Raw genomic sequence first — 12,875 nt, forward strand, 5'->3', positions numbered from 1 at the left:
TGTTCCATCTCATGTAAAAGGATTAGCTAGCAGTTTCTCTATCATACCCGAAGGAATTTCAAAGTAAACATTTTCAGTAGGTTTAGTAGGTTGAGGAGCAACTCTTTGCTCTACTGGTCGGGGTGAAGATACCCCGAACAAGCCCCTCAAAGGATTACTTTCCACAGTAACAAGTGACAGTAAATTTCAGCACACTATATAAATTTTTCCTTACCAAATTCCACCTACCAAAGGCGCTTCACTCCCTAGCAATGGCACCAGAAAAGAGTCTTGATGACCCACAAGTATAGGGGATCTATCGTAGTCCTTTCAATAAGTAAGAGTGTCGAACCCAACAAGGAGCAGAAGGAAATGATAAGCGGTTTTCAGCAAGGTATTCTCTGCAAGCACTGAAATTATCAGTAACAGATAGTTTTGTGATAAGGTAATTTATTACGGGTAACAAGTAATGAAAGTAAATAAGGTGCAGCAAGATGTCCCAATCCTTTTTGTAGCAAAGTACAAGCCTGGACAAACTCTTATATAGAGAAAAGCGCACCCGAGGACACATGGGAATTATCGTCAAGCTAGTTTTCATCACGCTCATATGATTCGCGTTCGTTACTTTGATAATTTCGTATGTGGGTGGACCGGTGCTTGGGTGCTGCCCTTTCTTGGACAAGCATCCCACTTATGATTATCTCCTATTGCAAGCATCCGCAACTACAAAAGAAGTATTAAGGTAAACCTAACCACATCATGAAACATATGGATCCAAATCAGCCCCTTACGAAGCGACGCATAAACTAGGGTTTAAACTTCTGTCACTCTAGCAACCCATCATCTACTTATTACTTCCCAATGCCTTCCTCTAGGACCAAAAAATGGTGAAGTGTCATGTAGTCGACGTTCGCATAACACCACTAGAGGAGAGACAACATGCATCTCATCAAAATATCGAACGAATAGCAAATTCACATGACTACTTATAGCAAGACTTCTCCCATGTCCTCGGGAACAAACGTAACTACTCACAAATCATATTCATGTTCATAATCAGAGGGGTATTAATATGCATAAAGGATCTAAACATATGATCTTCCACCAAATAAACCAACTAGCATCAACTACAAGGAGTAATCAACACTACTAGCAACCCACAGGTACCAATCTAAGACTTTGCGACAATGATTGGATACAAGAGATGAACTAGGGTTTGAGAGGAGATGGTGCTGGTGAAGATGTTGATGGAGATTAACCCCCTCCCGATGAGAGGATCGTTGGTGATGACGATGGCGATGATTTCCCCCTCCTGGAGGGAAGTTTCCCTGGCAGAACAGCTCTGCTGGAGCCCTAGATTGGTTCCACCAAGGTTCCGCCTCGTGGCGGTGGAGTTTCTTCCCGAAAGCTTTCTTATGATTTTTTCTCAGATGAAAGACTTCATATAGCAGAAGATGGGCACCGAAGGCCTACCAGGGGGGCCCACGAGGTAGGGGGCGCACCCAGGAGGGTAGGGCGTGCCCCCCACCCTCGTGGCCAGGGTGTGGGCCCCCTCTGGTACTTTCATTCGCTAGTATTTTTTATTAATTCCAAAAATAACTTCTGTGAAGTTTCAGGACTTTTGGAGCTGTGCAGAATAGGTCTCTAATATTTGCTCCTTTTCAGCCCAGAATTCCAGCTACCGGCATTCTCCCTCTTCATGTAAACCTTGTAAAATAAGGGAGAATAGGCATAAGTATTGTGACATAACGTGTAATAACAGCCCATAATGCAATAAATATCGATATAAAAGCATGATGCAAAATGGACGTATCAGGGCTCACACCATTGTCAATGTAGTCAATAAACGAAAGAATTACACAACGAGCGGTTGACACGAGGGACCCAGCAGGTCGCGCATTTGTTATTTACTCTTTTTATGAACAAGCAGTTGTTATTTATACTAGTTCTAGCGACGGATCAGGGTAACAACGGGGCTGTGCGAGGGTTGTGGCCCGTCTAGCCAGGGTTTTATTTATGTTTACCACATCATGAGCCCAGTTGTGTTTTTTTCTTGCTGAAAATGGCTAGCCCAATTCTATTTTTTAAAATAAATACCCAAATGAGGCCTACTTGCTTTATCAGCCCTGCTGGGCTGCAAATCTTTCAATACGAGGAGAGTTCCATTCGGTTTGCCCAGAAATGGGCTGTACATTTTTAAAACACATCAAACCGGGAATTAGTTTCAATTTTTTTTCATTACAAGATTTTAAATTACATTGATTTTTATGCGTGGACAATTATTTGGATTTTATATTTATATAAATTATTTTTCAAAATAGTTTGAATGTGGCTCGATATTTCAGGCTTAAAAACAGTTGACCGCACCGAAATATGCAAAATTTCGTACAATTTTTAACCGTCGCCACAATATGGGGTGTAATGCTAACAAAAAGAAGATGAGCTCCAAAAAAATTCTTAAGAATTGGCAAATGGGCTGTAAATTATTAGAAATAATGGTAGATGGGATGTATGTTGTTTTTCACAGATTTGAGCTGACTTGTGCGCCTACTATAGGTTGACGCGTATGCTTTCCTAAAAAATGGTTGACACACACACAACGTCGTGTCAACTTAATTAACACACGAGAGCAGTGACTGTTGGATGTCCATCCAACGGCCGTCGTGCTTCTTCAATCTCTGCTCTTCCTGCTCCAACCGCTCAAACAAGCGTCGGCGGGACTGCCTGCTCCCTCCTCCCGCGGCCGGCTATGCTGCCGCGCAGGCCTCACCGCCCCATCGTTCTCCCATCGCTAGCCTAGTCATCCCTCTACTCACCCACACCTGCTGTTATTCTCCGGCGACGGCAGACGAACCAGTAAACCCTCGTACTCCCCTTCGCGTGGGAAACAACTGCCGAGTCTTCCCTGGTTCCGTGTCGTTCCCTTCCTAGGCCTCGTCGTCGTCCACCGCCTTGGTGCTCTCGGCGCGGCGTGGTCAACGAACGACATGCATCGGAAGTGGACTGTACGTGGAGATGCTGACAGCTGGGTCCATGTCCGCACGCAAGGAAATGCCTCCTTATTACGCGCAAAATAATGATTCCTCCACCTGATAGCTGGGACCCACCGGAAGGGCCTCTGTATTTCACGAAATAACGTTCCCCCGCTGACAGGTCGGACCCACCAGCTATATCTTCGCACGCAAGGAAGTGCCTCCTGATTACACAAAAAAATGAATACTCCCCCTGCTAGCCGGGACCCACCATAGTGGGAGGCTGACTTGTGGGCCTACTAAGATGAGGGGGACGGAGGGCTTTGTCAACTTAGTCAATATGAATGATTCTACCTCTAGTGACCGTACGATGTCCATCCAACGGTCGTAGTGCTTCTTCAACCTCTGGTCTTCTTGCTCCATCCGCCCAAACAAGCGTCGGCCTTGCCGCCTGCTCCTGCCTCCCGTGTCCGGCTGTGCTGCCACCGCTCGCCATGCCATCCCTCTATACTCATCCACACCTCATGTTATTCTCTGGCGGCGGCAGCCTCACACCGCAGCCGAACCAGTGAACCCTCGTACTCCTCTCCGCGTGGGCATCCACTGCCGCGTCTTCCCCGGCTCCGCGTCGTCCACCGCCTTGGTGCTCTCGACGCGGCGTGGTCAATGTGGTCAATGAATGACTTTCATCGGAAGAGTACTGTACGTGGAGATGCTAACAGCTGGGTCCATGGCCGCGGCAAGGAAGTGCCTCCTTATTATGCGCAAAATGATTATTCCTCCACCTGACAGTAGGGACCCACCGGACGGGCCACCGCATTTTGCAAAAAAAAAAAACGATTCCCCCCTGACTGCTCGGATCCACCAGCTACATCTTCACACGCAAGGAAGTGCGTCCATATTACGAGAAAAAAAAATGATTCACCCCCTGAGTGCTGGGACCCACCAACTACATCTTCGCACGCAAGGAAGTGCCTGACAATCAGGACCCACCTGGTCGAAGCGTACGTAGCGTTGTCATTCTGGTCGCGAACGTCTACGTACATACTGGTCGATGTAGAGTCACGCACGTGTCGTAATAGAGGCGCGCACGTAGCATGTACACGTACATACAACGGCCAGGGTGCAAGAAAGTAAATACAGCCACGTACGTACATACGGGTGGGGTCTCGAACACCTACTCCGCCGTTTAGTTAACATCAAGGGATCGATCGATCGCTCGGGTTTAGTAATGCGTAGCCTACAGTGCAATCGCCCGGGTTCAGTTAGAGCCCAACGCCTCGCTCGGGTTCAGTTAGAGCCAAACGCCTCGCACACACGTGCGTACGTACGAGAGAAACGTGCATCGCTCGGCCCCCGACCACCCACCGTAACCGGGAACTCCCCTGATTTTTTTCTCGCCCTTGCTTCTGCCACGGTGTTTTTCGTCATGGACGGCCCAAAGATTGTCATGCAGCTGCGTCTCCGGCCCGCCTAGGATGAAAAGCCCATTTTCTATCATGAATTTTTGTCATAAAAGTAGGAGCCCACCACATCTATGATGATACCGGATTTTGTCACAATTATCGTCATAGAAGTGTCATAAGAATGACAGAAAAAAATTGTTCGGCCCAAAATGTCACGGATGTGTCTTTTTTTTGTAGTGGAAGGACTCGGATCCGATTCCCGCCATGCCGGAGACCGACGGAATTGAGCTCGGGTGGGCGGAGGGGAGTGGAGTGAAGTGGTTAGGGTTTGGTCCGACAACCGGATGGGGACGAATATATATGGGGTCGGGTGGGTCAGCATGGGCCGGGTCCGACGTGGCGGGCGTGTCCGGGCGCGCCCGGGCGCCCCATGTCTGCCTCATATTTGGGCTGGATATGACGGGTGCCAGTTAGCCCAGGCGTTTGTGGCTCTTTTGAGGCATCCGTCTGGGTTGAAATTTCATGACCGATCAGTGACCGGGTGGGCTGGCCAGACGTATGAGGGTTTGGAGCGTCCGGCTGTAGATGCTCTAATGTAATTTATACATGTGGTACATTTGTTGTATACATTTACACACACTCAACATCCGAAAATACACGTAAAGAGAAAACAAAATAATAATAAAATAAAAAAGAAAAGAAAATACGTGCTTAAAACTAAAGGAAACACACACACTAAAATTGAGATGCATTTCATCCATCCACGTGTGTGCAAAAGCCAGAAACTAAAGACATGCATCCATGCATGCAGTCTGCATCCTGCACTCAACAAGGATAGGCAAAATAAAATCGGCTAGAGAAGTAACAGAGTTAGTCGACATACACACGTATCACAAAAGCGCATTGAATATGCGGCCACAAATTTGACTGGCCGAAAAGGAAAAATCCAGTTGCCAGCAAGTCTTTCCAAATGGCTCCCAAATTAAATAAGGTAGCAAGGCAGATAAGGGCATCATTACATAACCAGAGGATGAGAAGTAAAGAAACATATGCATTGTTTTCCATAACTAAGAGACAGAAGACCCTGAGGCTCCTGGTCACATTGGAAGCTGATTCTGTAGTCTTCACTTGTCATCGTTCTTCACTGTTCTCCTGAAATTCTCTTGCTTGTCTCCACAGCAAATTTGGCTCCGTGTCTTTTCTTTGGGACAAGGTGGGCACATTGGTTCCTTAACCTCGCACGCCGGGATGTGATCTCTGATTGAACCCACAGCTTCCTGATGCTTGGTAATGCATCTGCATATTGGTGTGCCGGTTTCATCATGGACGTTGCCATAGTAGGCCATCTCGATCATGTCTCGTTGCTCCTCTGCAAAACAAGAACAACAAACTGGTTAGTTTGTCCATAAAGATAAAACTGCCAATTACTCAGCTGTTGGAGGCTGAGGAGAACTCACGGTTCAGCTGGATGTTGGAGGCTGATTGAGCAAGCCTATCAGGTAAATGAACCCGGCTGGACTTGCTTTTGTTGGCCATAGTCTGCATGACTTGGCAATTGCTCAGCTCCGACGTGCCTCCCCTTGAGACTGGCGTATCGTGGTCATACTGCCAACCACATAAACCATTCTTGCCATGGAAGTCCTTCATCACAGGGGTGCCGATCCTGTCATAGCGCCACCTTGCTGGATCGCGCCCCATGATTAAATCTGCCTTATCCCAGCATTTGAGCTTCACTTCCTCACTGAAGTCACGATCACGTCCCATGGTCCTGAAACAAGTGAAACAGATGTTTCTGATTATTATTTGTCAGTGTCTTGGTAAAAGAGCAGAATGGTTTGCGCCTGGCTTGAAATCGAACTCGCTCCGCTCGGATGTATGCTCGTGTGACCGAAAGAGAATGGGATCGGCGCTTTTGAGGTGTCACCGGCTACCGGCGTCGCGTACTGATTCGGACCGAGGTTCTGCAGTTGAACGGGGTGTGGTGCGTGCGTGCAGAACGGTAGCGCGCCGGCGGTGGCCAAACAGAGCGGCGGAGGGGCACCGTGAGGACGTCCCCAGGGTCTGCTTGAAGTCTGTGAAGGTGCGATCGAAAGAGCGAATAAGAGAACGTCGTTTGTTGGACGAGACACGGCCGGGGGTCGACGGCATCGAGCCCAAGAGGCGACTCGTGGTGTGCGGGTACTCGTGCGTGTGAGGCCAGAGCTAGAGATCGAGCTCCAACTGGCAGTGGAAAGACTCGGCGTGTTTGTCCAGTGCAGAGGGTGCAACGGAAGCGACCAGCCGGGGACTGGATCGTAGTCGGAGACGACGCCCGAGTGCGGTGGCGGTGTGCCGGTGCTCATGTATGTGAGGTCAGAGCTCGTGATCGAGATCTAAGCGCTGGAAATACTCGTCGCGTTTGTGCAGTGCATATGGTGCAACGGGAACTACAAAACGGGTACCGGATCATCGTCTCGTCGTCGGAGACGACGCCCGAACGCGGCGGTGGTGTGCGGGTACTCGTGAGTGTGAGGCCAGAGCTCGAGATCGAGCTACTGGCGGTGGAAAGTCGACCAACCGGGCACTGGATCGTCGTCGGAGATGACACCCGAGCGCGGCGGTGGTGTGGCGGTGCGCATGCGTGCGAGGCCAGAACTCGAGATCGAGCGTGAACTGGTGATGGAAATTCTTATCGTGTTCGTGCGGTGCATATGTTAACCAGAGCGACCAACCGGGCACCGGATGTCGTCGGAGATGACGCCCGAGCTAGGCGGTGATGTGCCAGTGCTCGTATGTGTGAGACTAGAGCACGAGATCGAGCACGATCTGGCGCTGGAAATGCTCGCCGTGTTCCTGCGGTGAAGATGTGGCCATGGAGCGACCAACCTAGCACCGGATCGTCGTCGGAGACGACGCCCGAGCGCCCCGGAGCTCTGTGCGAACGAGGTTGTGTTGCGGGAATAGATGGCTTTGGATTCGGACGTTACCTCAAGCACGGAGGTGGGCTTGATCGGCCGGGAGGATCTGGTTGCTTGAATTCGGTCGGAGAGGCGGGGCGGTCGAAGACGAAGAGGATGAAGTAGCCGCCGCCGCCGTCTAGGAAGAGGGAGAGAGGGAGCGGCTCCTCATCTTGTGAAAGAAGAAATGCGGATTGATGTGGGAGGTTTGTGCCAGCTTTATCAAGGAGATGAGCGGGGGCAGGTACAGTGCGCTCGGCTGCCGTGACTCTCCTTCCTGCGTGGACGGGGAGGGAACTAAACGACAACGAGAATGAGCGGGCTGGGCCGGAAGTACCTATTGGGCCGGCTGGACTGTGTCGTGGACAAGTGCTAGGTGGCCAGGGCACGTAACGGCATTTCTTTCGTCCCTCTAAACATTGTCACGGTTCGAATAAAAAGCTTCGCGAGATTGCTTAAAAAAAACATAACCCACACAGTGTAGTGCGGGCAGAGACGTAACAGTTCGGGAGCTTCACGATTTCGCGAGGAAATTTTCCCCTACCCTCGTTTGCATAGTAGAGACTCGGCTAGATGGCTCGAGGGTAGAAGCTTTAGCAGGAACACTAGGGAATGATAAAGGATATGCTATTGATAGTCAGAGAAGAAGTGGTGTTATTGGCATTTTTGGAAGAATGAAACAAAGATTGATATCTTGGTTCCTCTATGTACCATCTAGATTGCTCTGTTCTTGAACCAGGCTTTGACCCATGCAGAGTGACGGTAGGGTACGAAGAGGCTCAGACTCATTTGAGACACCAAACGTGGGATGCTTAAAAGTATAAGCTCTTTAGTAATCTCCCATGGATGTGCCTGGGTGATTTCGACAAAGTTTTACATCTGGATGAGCACGAGGCAGTTGGACAACGGGCAATGCTCAGATCGAGGCTTTTCATGATATGGTTGTTGTTTGCATGCTGCTAGATTTGGGCTATTCAGGCCGATTTGGACCTTTGAGAGGAAGGTAACAGGAGGTACCTTCATGAGGGTGTGTGATGGCTTGCAAGGGCACGGGACTAAGTAGCAATTTTGTTAAAAGTAAGGTTTGTCGATCTCATAGGAAGCAAAAAGGATGGTACCACAATCCCTGCAGTTGCTTTGTCAGTTTACACAACTACGCTCACACCCAAACTGAAGTTTGGAAATAGTTCACTTAAGTAGGTTGCTAGGGGAAATGGTAAAGAGAGAATGAGACTAGGAACAGAGAAAAGGGAAAATCAATACTAACTTAAACTGAGAAATTAAACTACACTACACCACGACACTATAAAGATGAGAATGCATCTGTTGGTATAGGTCGGAATCGCCAACACTTTTTTGTCCAAAACTGTACCAACACACAGTACGTGAGAGTTATATAAATTTATGACATATTATCCATTGGCAACGCTCCACAAAAGCACCGACGCCGTTCGTTTGGATCGCCTCATTGAAGTTGCTCTAACCAGACCATTTCGAATTTCATATTTCCAGAAGAGTTCACCCATGGTGACTGATGTGGTGAGTAAAAAAGAAAAGGCGAGCGCTGTGGTGGTAAACGCGACTCTATCCTGCTTTTCCTTGCCAAAGCCTGGCCCAAACCAAACGTACCTGCCTCCGTCCTTTCACTATAAGCCAAGCCAAAGACACCTGGCCTCTCACTAGGCACAAACCATGGCGATGGCCGGACCGTCCACCACTCTCCCTCCGCCGTCGCCGGAGAAGGCGGTCGATGTCCTCCCCGTGGACAGCCTCCTCAACATTCTCCGTCGCCTCTCCCTCGCCGACCTTCTCCGTGCCGCCCTCGCCTGCCACCGCTGGCGCCGCCTCGCCGCACGCTGCCTCCCCCGCACCGCCCCTCTCCTCGGCCACTTCTTCCACACCACAGCCACCGGTTTGCCGCCGCTCCTGCACACGGCATCCAAGGACACCGTCATCGACGCCCCCGCGGTCTTCGCTCCCCTCGACGCCTCCGCACCGAACCTCTCCCTCGACTTCGCTCCGGAGGCCTCCCGCTTCGTGCTCCACGACTGCCACCAAGGCCTCCTGCTTCTCGAACCGCTCGCGTCGCTTCCCAAGGGGATCCTCCCACGCCTCCTCGTCATCGACCCGGCCACCCGCCGCCGCGTGCTCCTCCCGCCGCCACCGCGCGACACGGTGCCCGACGACCACCGCTGGCGCAGCTGCAGGCACTACGTCGGCTCCGGGCTTCTCTCCCGCGCGCACCAGAGCAAGCTCTGCTTCGAGGTCGTCTGCATCTCCATCGACGGCGGGCACCCCCGCGCCTGGGTCGCGTCCGTCGACGACGGCCAGTGCCGCTGGCGCGCGCTCCCGCGGACCACGGAGGTGGAGGTCAGCTTCGACCCCTGGTGGTTCGAGTCGCGCTGCGTGCACGCCGCCGGGAAGCTCTACTGGCATATCTGCAACTCCGGCCGCGTGCTCTCGCTGGACCCTTCCACACTGCACTTCTCTTACCTGCTGGCGCCGAAGGAGATGCCCAGCTTCGGCAAGTTCCGCGTCGGGGAGACGCCGGACGACGGGCGGCTGTGCATCGCGACCGTGGAGGACCAGCTGCTGCGGGTCTGGGTGCGTGGGGAGACCAGGTGGAGCGACGATGGGTGGTATCTGGAGAGGGAGATGAATCTTACCAAGGTGTACGACTCGGTGCCGGGCCTGCCCAAGGACAAGTGCCTCAGGATCTTCAGTGTTTGGCTCAGCGACATGGACGCGGGGCGTACCGGCAAGTTGTTCATCAGAACCATGGGGTATGGGCGCTACTCCTTACATCTGGACACGGCCAAGATCGAGCGCCTGCACACCAAACATGGCAAGGAGTACGGCCACCCGATGTGCGCCTACTTCCACGCGTGGCCGCCTGCCTTCCTCGCTCCAGAGAACTGACTTTCTGGTGATTGGTATAACCTTTCCTCTTCATCGATGTTGCCTGACCTTGTGCTTAATTCCTCAGATCATTTCCTATGTGGTGCCTTGAGTTGTTTGTTGCATGTTCATGTTCATGCGTTGGTACTTGGTAGCACATATCTGCATGAATGTGGAGCAATCATTCCGAAATACTGTTTTAGAATTTGCAGTCACAATTTCTGTTAAATCCTCTAGGTTTGAGATATATGCTAGTGGTAGAAGGCCTAATTGCATACCTGTACTTTCTTCCTCTACCTGGCTCATAGTTTATGGCTACAGTGTAGTACTATACACAAATCATCCCTATACCGGTCTATCATATTTTGCATTTCAAAGCATTCACTATTATGGGGCCAATTATGGCGATGGAGTTTGATGACATCTTTTTTTCATTTTAGCCACTTAATTAGCTTACAGGCTATCTCTAGAATTCCAAAATGCTGGGTTGATTGCTGTATCATTTTTTAATGGTGTTACTATATAATTTTGAAAAGAGCGGTGATTAATTTTTAAGTGAACTAAGGGTAAAGTCTGTTACATAAATTGATTTTTTTAAATTTGATATGCTCTTTTTAATGTTTGGAATTGGACATTTTATCTTATGTGTTATTTGTGCCAATAAATAAATAAATCATGGGTGTTATGGGTGTTGTACCTAGAAACAAATACCTGCTTCATTTGTGACCTTGCACATTTTGGATTCATGTGCATGAAATCTGCCAATCGTTGAGAGTTATACAACCCATCATGTTTTATGGTTGCAACATGATTGTTACCTCGGGCTATTTTTTAACAATACTTGTGTTTGCATTTCTAAATTTCTCGTGAGAATTGTGGGGCAAGAAAGCTGTAATATGAAAAATCTATGTGATGCATGCACCCTGATTTTTTTAATTAATCAAATATTGCTATTTCGTATGCCTCTTAACAACTACAAAGAAAAAAAAAGACATTTCTACTTATTTTGCCAAGTGATCGGCAGCCAATATCGATTAGCTCAACTCTGTCTAAAAAAGGAGAGAGCTGGAAATAAGTACTACTCCCTCGGTTCCCCTATATAGTGCGCCTTTGCTTATGGCGTTTATACCAAGACGTGTGCTGGCCCTTTTATCTGGACTAGAAATTCCCTTTGCTTTTGTCAAACTGTAACGCATGTGGGTGCATGCAACTTCGCTGCAGTGGCCCAGCAGAGGGATATCTTCGTCCAAAGGTGTTAATGCGCACTACATTCCGGAATTTGATCCAAATTGTTATGCGCACTATAATATGGAACTGAGGGAGTATAAGAGTGTGGTCATCGTCTCATTAGCGCTTAAATAGTTTTTCATGGAAGTACCTAATATATTTGGAACTTTTGATAGCTTGGAAGTTGGAATCATTGGATGCTGTCAGCAGTATTTTGCTTTACTTGTACACGGCTTAATGTTCTGTAGCAGTCTACTTGTACATAGACATGGCTTAATATTCATTCTACTGGTACATGGTTTTTTCAGTTTAACAAACAGCCCAATTGACACAAATACTCTTCTCATAGTACTTGGCATTAATTTTTTGTAAAGAAGTCTCAGCATTTTTCAGTTCATCTGAAATCTTGCAAACTCTCAGAACACTATTTCAGAAAATCTTTTATTGGAAAAGTTGAACACTCATGCATGTTTCAGTTTTGTTGCACCATCTACATAAGCTTAAATTTCTTTTTTGCTTATCGGTTTAGCTTTTATCTGATCTACCGCCTTCCAATATGTTCATGGCATGATAATGGTTCGATCCCCAGCAAATTTTTGTGGCTTATATCTGCAATTTATGTGAACCAGGTTCCTGACTTCCGAGATGTGGAATCAGCGCAGTTTTTGTTTGAAGTCAGCTCACATCCTATCAACTCTGGCTCACTGATGCCATCTGCACCTTCACTCAGCGCAAGGACGAAGAAGTGCTCCTATTACCTTATTTATTAGACTATCTAAGCAATGTCGCCAGCTCCTATATGTGTAATTTATCTAAGTATCTTTTGTACTACTTGATATTCTCAAAACTGTTATCTGAGCATCCTTGATATTCTCGTGTTGCATGCGTGAAATATTGATCGCACTTTTGACCGTTTTGATGTCATGTATGCACAGACAGATTTGACCATATTTGTATCCGTAGGGACAGGTCCAAGTCTTGAAACTAAAAAAGTTAATACCATAATTGGTACATAAACTTGTAGGGGTGGGAAGAGATTCATATAGAAACTAAAAAACCCCACAAAAGTGCCCCTCCGACTCCTATGCGGATTCAGTTTTGGCCCAAAACGGTTTGGAGGCGACATTTGGCAGCCACTATGCGGATTCAGTTTTGGCCCAAAACGGTTTGGAGGCGACATTTGGCAGCCACGTCGGATTCTGTCAGGTCGTGGTGATTTTGCAGAAAGCCTTTGCACTTTTTTTGTTTTTATGTCGCGGTCCCTTCCTTTTTCTAAATCCGCTGCAGGCATCCATTCCCCATCACCAAATCCCTAGCTCCGCCGCCCTCACCGTCGCCAGCTCCACCCAGCTCAGCCGCCAACTCTCGTAGTCTTTTTTGTCCACCGTCCTCGTGTGACATGAAGGGGTGGGCATCTTCTGGCGGGAAGCAGCAAGTTGGCCGGCATGGGGCAGGGA

General features: G+C 48.9%; 1 protein-coding gene across 2 annotated transcripts; it reads left to right on the forward strand.

The window, feature by feature from the left end:
* The first annotated feature begins 8,765 nt into the window (after window positions 1–8,765).
* LOC119308707 lies at window positions 8,766–12,291 on the forward strand. Of its 2 annotated transcripts, none has more exons than XM_037584836.1 (2): window positions 8,766–10,219; window positions 12,048–12,291. In XM_037584836.1, exon 1 carries the CDS (start codon window positions 8,986–8,988, stop codon window positions 10,210–10,212), a length of 1,227 nt encoding a protein of 408 aa, XP_037440733.1. In that variant the 5' UTR covers window positions 8,766–8,985; the 3' UTR covers window positions 10,213–10,219; window positions 12,048–12,291. The 2 variants fall into 2 exon arrangements, with proteins under 2 accessions (XP_037440733.1, XP_037440732.1); XM_037584835.1 differs by having other exon boundaries at window positions 8,769–10,226.
* Window positions 12,292–12,875: the final 584 nt, after the last annotated feature.

This window comes from Triticum dicoccoides, chromosome 5B (genome assembly GCF_002162155.2).
Source record: "Triticum dicoccoides isolate Atlit2015 ecotype Zavitan chromosome 5B, WEW_v2.0, whole genome shotgun sequence".
NCBI classification, from domain to species: Eukaryota; Viridiplantae; Streptophyta; class Magnoliopsida; order Poales; family Poaceae; genus Triticum; species Triticum dicoccoides.